The 8,758-nt window shown below is 33.9% G+C and overlaps 1 protein-coding gene across 4 annotated transcripts; it reads right to left on the bottom strand.

Moving 5' to 3' along the window:
• Nucleotides 1–5,862: 5,862 nt before the first annotated feature.
• On the bottom strand, nt 5,863–7,665 carry LOC100678932. 4 transcript variants are annotated; one of them, XR_004344827.1, is made up of 5 exons: nt 7,186–7,665; nt 7,021–7,090; nt 6,591–6,940; nt 6,077–6,463; nt 5,865–6,012 (listed from the first exon to the last, which is right to left on the bottom strand). XR_004344827.1 is itself a non-coding variant. In XM_003425674.5 (4 exons), exons 1-4 carry the CDS (start codon nt 7,205–7,207, stop codon nt 6,288–6,290), a joined length of 618 nt encoding a protein of 205 aa, XP_003425722.2. In that variant the 5' UTR covers nt 7,208–7,665; the 3' UTR covers nt 5,863–6,287. The 4 variants fall into 4 exon arrangements, 2 of the variants coding, with proteins under 2 accessions (XP_003425722.2, XP_031786282.1); XM_003425674.5 differs by having other exon boundaries at nt 5,863–6,463; XR_004227678.2 differs by having other exon boundaries at nt 7,021–7,663.
• Between the last annotated feature and the right edge of the window lie 1,093 nt (nt 7,666–8,758).

Here is an 8,758-nt window from a genome sequence, read left to right as displayed (position 1 = left end):
CTCGTGCTGAACACCTTGTCCTCGCTTGAAATAGCCTATTTTCTCCCCTTGATGCACAATGTACTATTATGAGAAAGCGTGTTTGTGCCCGAGCGAAGCGAGTGTTCCATTCCCGCATGCTCACTACTTTCCTGCACGCTCAGGTACTTTTCCGCACGCTTACTACTTTCCTGCATGCTCAGATACTTTTCCGCATGCCCTTTTCAGCGTGTAGAAAAGTGACACTTTGCGCACGCAAATGCATATGCAAACTTGAACTCTGTGCACTCAAGTAGGAAAACAAATACTAAAAATTCACATAGTCAAATATTCAGAACTTAATTTGATTATGTAATATTACATCTTCGAAATACTTGAAATTATATCTTCGAAATTTGTAACAGTATTTTACAAAATCCCACACTCACTCCGTAGAGAGATATCTAATGAACAGAACAAGCCTTGGTTTGGTACAATTCATTGATCCGTTTAGTCTGAATTCTGCGGTACTCAAAGAAAAATACAGGGTATTGAAACAAGCATTATTAGAATAATATTTAAAATAATACAAAAACGTGTTTTTATTATTTTTCTGAAATTTGCATCATAATTCTATATTAAATATATTACAATATGTTGTTCTACTACTTTTTTACATTTATTTGGAGTTCTAGCACTACACTTTAACTTTAGTAGATCATAACCTGTAAAACAAAAGTACGTGTAAATTGCAATATGTTTTACATATCATTATAAATACTTATATAAAAATGTCTTATAATATACCTGTATTTAATAATGTAACTGCAGTTCTGTAAAACTTTTTATAGGTTATACTATATTACTGTGTATACTGTATACGGTTTATACTGTAACGAAAAAAAAAATGTTTACATCTACAATACTAGATTATTTTGAATATAATTTAGATACATTCATACATACCAATTTGATTAGAAATAACATTTTAGTGTCCGCCACTGACATATGCACCATCATCAACAGTTGAAATGCGTAACAGTCTTCTCAATTTTCTTGCCTCTTTTGTATTACACTCTGCTTGTTTTTCAGCATCTTTGATACGTGCTTGATCTTTTGTTACTGCAGCGAATAAAGCATTTTTGCCAGGCTTGATATTCAACTCTGACATAAGATACAGTAATCCTTTCCAGCTACTTGAAAACATTATACAAGCTAAGAAGGCAGATATTTGTAGAGTCTGAAGTCCAACAAAGTCTGTTTTAGGAGCAATATTCCACAAAACATTATTAAAGGACTCATTAGCATTCTGCGTTTTTCCACCCAAACATTTTCTTAGAAGCTCTGGCTCCGACAATTTTTTAAATACAACCTTGATCTCGTTAAAAATTTCTTCTGGTAGTGTTCGTGGATGAACATACGCATCTTATTTACCTTCTGCTACTGCTTTTTGGTATTTACACCAAGAGTCGGATCCAGGAGGACAGTGCATGTGCTGAGGATTTTGATCAGTTGAGGCTTTGTGATAAAAAATTGCCCAAATTGCTCTAGTCATGTCTTCTATTGAATCCGGGTGTGCTCTAATAGCATTGCCATAGTAAGTTTGTAGTGTATCTATAATGTTATCGGTCAGTTTTCCTTTTCCTCCAAGTTTTTTGTTTTTCTTCAAGTTTCTGAGCTGCGTTCCAAAGCGTTTTTGAACATGACCACAATACTCTTTCTTACTTATTGTCACATGAGTTACATAAGGTTTAGAATTTATAATGTTTGAAAATGTTGACGAATCTCCATCTCCTAAGTACGATACATATTTTACATTATATTTTTCTATTGATCGACTAAAAATATTCACAATCGCTAAAGACTCCATTGACCCAGAAGAACCCCAGTGGTTTTTTGTACATGATGGTAGGTGTGCGCTGTACCAAATTTCCCATTTAGTACCTTCTGATCCATCAACATAATATCCTCTTCTAAAGAATTCAGATTTTATTTTGAAAATAAACTCGATTTCTGTATATTAGTCTAATTATAGAAATTTCTTACCTGGAATAAATACTTCATAAATACTATGAATCGATTGAGAAATAATATCAAATACTTTTCTTCTTTCTACCATTATATTTAGTTTACATTCGAATTTCTTGTCGTATACAACTGGATTTTCTTTTCTATAGTTACGATTATAGAAATTAATAACAGGTTTCAGGCACTTGAAGAAGCAAACACATCGCTGGAGGGGAATGACGAACCGAATAGCTTATGGGGGGACATCGAAAAAACGGTAAAAGAGGCCGCGAACAAAGTACTGGGTAAAAAGGAAAAGCCAAAGAGCAAACCATGGTTTGACGAAGAGTGCGAACTCTGGTTTGAAAGGCGTAAAAAGGCTAAATTAGATAGCTTACAAAATAGAAGCGATAGGACCGTAGAAGAGTATTCTAACGTAAGGAAACAGACGAGCGCGATCTACAGAAATAAGAAGCGGGAGTATCAAAAGAATCTTATTAGGAGAATAGAATCTAACAGTAAGGAAAATAACCCCCGCGAAATGTACAGAGGGATTAACGCCATCTGAAAGGGTTTTAGGAGTAGAGCGCAATTGATGAAGGACGAAAACGGGGACCTCGTAACAAATGACAACGAATTACTGTCGCTGTGGAAAAATTATTTCGATAAATTATTAAACGTGCACGAAAATAGCGAAGAATTAGGGGACGAAATTCACACTGCTGAACTCTACGTGGAGGAACCGAGCTACCAAGAAGTAGAGGCCGCGATTAAAAAACTAAAAAACAACAAAGCCGCGGGAAATGACTCTATAGCAGTTGAGTTACTTAAATATGGGGGCGTCGAGCTCACTTTCAAAATCTATAAACTAGTATGTGCCATCTGGAAAAATGAAACAATACTCGAAAATTGGAAGGAATCTATCATTATACCGATTTTTAAAAAGGACAGACTGCAATAACTATAGGCGTATCTCACTTTTAGTAACGTGCTACAAAGTTCTGTCAAACGTAATACAAACTAGACTCACTCCATTCGCGGAAGATATAGTAGGAGATTATCAGTGCGGATTTCGGCGCAACAGATCGACGAGCGATCAAATGTTTACCATAAGACAGTTGTTAGAGAAAAAGTGCGAATTTTGCGAAACCATACACCAACTATTTATAGATTTTAAAAAAGCGTACGACTCTATTAAGTGAAGCAAAATGTATCAAATTCTAGTACTTCTCGGTGTAGCGAAAAAACTCGTGAGATTAATTTAAATATGTCTGAACGGAAGCACGGGAAAGGTCCGAGTAGGCGGTAATGTATCAGAACCCTTCATGATACGCGATGGTTTAAAACAAGGGGATGGGCTCTCTATGGTGCTGTTCAAGTTAACGTTAGAGTATGCCGTTAGAAAAATGCAGGTTAGCCAGCTGGGCGCAACGCTTAATGGAATAACGCAGATACTAGGCTACGCAGATGATTTGGATATACTGGGGGATTGTAGGGAAACGGTAGCAAGAAACACGAAAATCCTCATAAAAGCGGTGGAGTATACAGGGTTAGAAGTGAGTGAATCAAAAACAAAGTACATGATTGTGGATAAGCTAGGCATCTGCAGAGGGGAGGAAGATCTCAGAGTTGGGAATTTTACTTTTGAAAAGGTTAGCGAATTCAGGTATCTGGGTACGACCATAAATGATAGAAACGAGATTAATGTCGAAATAAATAAGAGACTCCATTCGGGTAATGCTTGCTTCTACGCCGTGAGTAATTTACTTAAATCGAGGCTGTTGTCTAAAAACGTTAAAATAAGAATATATAGGACAATAATACCGCCGGTGGTTCTGTACGGGTGCGAAACGTGGGCTCTCACTAAGCATGCGGACAACCGTTTTAGGGTATTTGAAAATAAAGTCTTGCGAAAAATATACGGGCCGAAGAAAGATAAGGAAACCGGGGAATGGAGGAGACTACACAATGATGAGTTACACAATCTGTACGCGTCACCGAATATTAACAGAATAATAAAATCGCGCAGATTGGGATGGGCAGGGCACGTAGCGAGAATGGGAGACGACCGTACGGCAGCGCGTGTCATGAAGGGCAGGCCGATGGTAACACGACCTCTAGGTAGACCTAGACGTAGATGGGAGGACAACGTAAAAGCGGATCTAGTAGAAATAGGACGGTGTCGATCGGAGAGGTGCATCTTGGGTGGTTTCGAGTTCCAAATGCCACGTAAAAAAAAAAAAATAGTTACGATTATCTCATCAAGAATGTCTGCAATCGAATCATTTTCATCATCTTCTTGTTCTGACTGATTTTCTTCTTCACGTATAATGTCAGATTCTTTTAATAAACTTAAACTAGAAATTGCGTTGTCACTCATTTTTGTAATTGAAATAATCTTTTTATAAATACAAAATTTTAAAATATATCTGAATCAAAATCTACAAGCTGCTTATATTCTAACAATTCTTCGTTTCTCTTCGTCGCTTTCCATTATTTCTGTAAATACAAATCAAATTATGTGTATTTCTTATAAAAAATAATTTGTAATAATGTATAAAATGTTAATAAATCTTCATATATGTTAAGATTTTTGACATTCCTCATTTTTGAATGTCTTTCCATTGAATGTGTTTCTGATTGCAACTATCTCGTCTCGAACATTCATGCAACGGCCAGTTCCTAATTCTCGATTATGTATAAATTTATGAGCCATTTTTTCAAATAGATTTCAATACAAAACGAATAGATGCACGCTTTAACGAATCCGTGTACGAGAATCATCGCGTCTTTTTTGTTTTATGAAAATAGTAAATAGGTACTCTTTGTCAAGCCAGATCGTCTTTTATTTCAATAGATTGACGCGATCCAATTTCGAACTTTGTCAAATTTTGTTGTAATCACATATGCATTCAAGTATTTAAAAAGTTATAAAATGGAAGTTAGCAAAGTTAATGAATTGACTATTTCTATGGTGAAATCATATGAATGTTTGTATAACAAAAATCATGAAAAATCGAATGTAAACAAAGGCACAATTTTCAATAGTATTGCTGATAAAGTGAATGATAAGTTACACTTAGAGAACCCATGTACGTAGTAATAAAAAAAAATTTCATGATAACAAACCTTAATTCATTTTATTTAATGTTTAATGATTGTCAATATTCATTTGCATTATTTCATGGATTATATATAATAATAATAAAAGTTTTAAATAAATAAATTATGTATTGTCTTTTTCAGTAACAGAAGCAGACGTGAAATAACGCTGGGAAAATTTGAAAAAATCTTTTATAAGAGCCCACAAAGATAAAATAAACGGAAAAAAGATCACCTACTATTTATATCAACATTTGGATTTTTTAGAGTCTCATATTAATCGTATAAGTTCATCTAAAACAGATTCTTCACTTAAAAAAAAAGTTATCGATCAGCAAGTATGTGCGAACACATTCAATAGTCATGATTCTACAACCAATCCGTCTACAAGTTATACTCATAAACAACAAACTTCTTCAAACCAACAAAATGTAATGCTAGAAGTAGATAAAGTAGTAAAAAACAAAATAGAATATCATAGAAAACTAAAAACAGAAATATCCGATTGGATTCAAGAAAATATTAAAGCTACCACCAAGTTACTAATAGTTGATATTGAAGATGTATGCTACATTTTGCCAATTCAAGAAGCTTTACAAACAGTCGAAAATGACAAAATGTTAAAATGCGTTTATGGAATACTTAAAATTATTCAATCTTGCAGAAAAAATACCGAGTAAACCTATTTTTATTGTATTTAATTATTTCAATTGTGTAATGTAATTTAATCAAACAACATTCAATGGTGTAGCATGGTTCTTATAAATAAAGATTAATAATAAATAAAATATTGCATATGTGTTAGAAATTCTTTAATAGAGTACTAATTAAAATTTGTTTACATATTTTTATAGAAAATATAAGTATAAAAAATAAATATTTTGAGTAAATCTTGCAATCCGTTGAAAAGCTATATATATTTTTCCTGACATTCCACTGCACCTTCTGGAGAAGAAAAATACGTTTTGAAGCGATTTCTTATAATGGTTGGAGACGTGGCATTTCTTACTTCCTGAGTGTAATTATAATGTTCTTCAATAGACTATTCTTCTTCAATATTATTTTCACATAAAAGAAAATTATGTAGTCCTATGGCGGCACATACAATTTTTTCAGTAGTTCTTGTATCAAAATATATTGGTTTTTGAAAAATTGCCCACTTTTCTTCTAATATACCAAAACAGCATTTAATAATTAGTCATGCTCTCGATAACCTATAATTATAAATTTTTTCTTCCTTTGTTTCGAATTCCAAAAATTTCGTCTGCGACAAAAACAAAAGTTGTCTGAATGTTACTGTTTGGTAGCACTCTTGGAGGCGGTATGTTGGCTGTTTGATTTTGTAGTTTCATTGATAAATCTGTGGTTCCAAAGCTACTGGGATCACTAAAAGACCCTAGAAAAACATAAATGTGATTTGCAATAACTTTTAAATTTTACTCAATCAATTTGTAAAACATAACAAAGTTCTGTAAGCTGTAAGCTCATGCATTCATAAAATCTACACATTGTATTACTCTTACCATAGTCTCCAAAAGAGAACCAAGTAAATCTTTTGAGATGGTCACACGTTGCGATTAGCAATAAACTATGAAACTTCTTGTAGTTTTTGAATGCTGCTCCTGCGTGTGCTGGTTTTTCAGTTTCTACATGTTTACCATATAGTGCTCCGATACAATTAGGAAAATTCCATAATCTTTGGTATCCTTTAGCAATTTGTAACCACTGCTGTTTATTCGGAAATTGAACATATTTTTTTACTAATGCTACACTCAATATTTCGCATACTTCTGCAATTAATTGATATGCAGTGGATCTCCCCAAGCGGAAAAGCCATGCTTCATTATTGACACATCCACCATGAGCAAGGTAACTATAGCATAAACACAAAACTAGTATTATTGCTAAAATCTATTACAAATTAATATTTTAAAAGAATTTTTTCATACTTACTGTAATACTACAGCAAGACGAAAATCTGCAATCAGTGGCTTTCTTCGACTCAATTTCACTAATTTAGCACCTACCAAATGATACAATGTTATGAAATTGTCAAAAGACATTCTAACAAATCTGAATAACTTTTCGTAGTCATTCAATGCAAAATAAATAAATAACTGAGAAAATGCTCCATATTCATCCCCCATGAGAGGATGCAAATATGTTTTTGTCCAATATCTTCTTATACGTTTCTTTTCAATTTTCTTGAGTAACATTGACAATATTGTAGTACTATAAATCAAGCTCATTGATAATAAAAGTTTTCGACTTTTCATTTTGGATATTTTGGAGCACGTACATAACCAAGTATAAATGTTTACAATGAATACAATCACGAAATACGATATGTAAGATGTAGATAGCCGACCCTGATTCTGGAACGTTAGCACACAGAACAGAACAAGAACAAGAACAGAACATGGAACAGAACGTATTGTGGACAGGCTCCGGTAGCGCATTTTTTTCGACCTAACGCTCTGAAGTTAGCTCCTAAGCTTGAATTCGGAATAAGGCCGTTACCGGTCACAGTCGAAAAGGAACAGGGAACAGATATACAGCTTAGATAACAGCTCGCTGTTCCTCACTTATATAGATACACTAACCAATGTTATCTTCTTGTATATGTTCCTGTATCTCTATTTGTTCCCTGTTCTTATTTGCCTGTAACGGCCCCAACGGGCCTTATACATAGGTAAGTATAACTATAGATATGAGGAACAGCGAGCTGTTCCTTGTTCTGTATCTGTTCCCTGTTGTGGATATAGGTTGATTTATTTTACTTTTATATTACATACACACACACACACGCGCACATAAAAGAAGCTAATAAATAATAAATATAGTAGATATATGTATGTATGTGTGCGTTAGTGTGCAAAAAGTATTTGACTTGAAAAATTATTAATTTTGCTATACATTATTTATATAGGTTCTTTAAACAATTTTTTTTGTGCAAATCTGATTACAGATTCGTAATCAGCGCACTCGGAAACCTTATATTACATAAATTTTACGGCCCATTCATATGTTTTCAAAAAAGTGATTTAAGGTGGTTAGGTTCCCTTAAATCAATGGGGTCAGTTTATTTATGGCGATAATATGCGTCAGCATATTAATTTGTTTAAATAAAATTTAAAAGAATTAGTTGTACAGTATACGTAAGAAAGATACGTTCAAATTCACCGTCCTGATAAACCAAGTCTATTAATTATCCTTCCTGTTTTGGGCGCAAACAACAAGACCTAATTTATGCGCGTATTGTTCGGGATATTCTTAGTACTCGTTAATGAGTGTAAAACCCAGGTACCGTTTGACTGTCTCGCTGTCTAGACGGCCAGGAACACCCCTTAACCTTCCGAGAAATTATCCGTCTGTCACTTAAACGCATTGTGTAATATTTCTATTGCGGCATTTATATTGCATTATAATTGTATATTATTAGAAGACTTCATTAAAACGGCTTGACCTCCTGCTGGTTTATTTGTATAAGACGGCGTCAGGATATACCACTCAGGTAGTGCCATAAACATAGCTCTCTTGGGTCGGCATATACCTGATATCCCCACCATAACGTCAGCCGATCCTTGTCGCCTTCAAACCTTTCAGAAATGGAGATTTTTGGGTAGGGGTACAAATTTTCATAAATAAAGATTTAACATGAGAAAATTGAGAATTGATTTATAATAAAAGG

The sequence above is a fragment of the Nasonia vitripennis genome, chromosome 4 (assembly GCF_009193385.2).
Source record: "Nasonia vitripennis strain AsymCx chromosome 4, Nvit_psr_1.1, whole genome shotgun sequence".
Taxonomy (NCBI): domain Eukaryota; kingdom Metazoa; phylum Arthropoda; class Insecta; order Hymenoptera; family Pteromalidae; genus Nasonia; species Nasonia vitripennis.
This window is presented reverse-complemented; position numbering and strand designations above follow the sequence as displayed.

Coding starts and splice junctions, on each gene's coding strand:
- LOC100678932 (XM_031930422.1), bottom strand. CDS start 7,526: ATGCGCTACCGGAGCCTGTCCACAATACGTTCTGTTCCATGTTCTGTT. Junction 6,941..7,020: donor CGTCTTGCTGTAGTATTACA/GTAAGTATGAAA, acceptor TTTATGCTATAG/TTACCTTGCTCATGGTGGAT. Junction 6,464..6,590: donor GTTCTCTTTTGGAGACTATG/GTAAGAGTAATA, acceptor ATGTTTTTCTAG/GGTCTTTTAGTGATCCCAGT.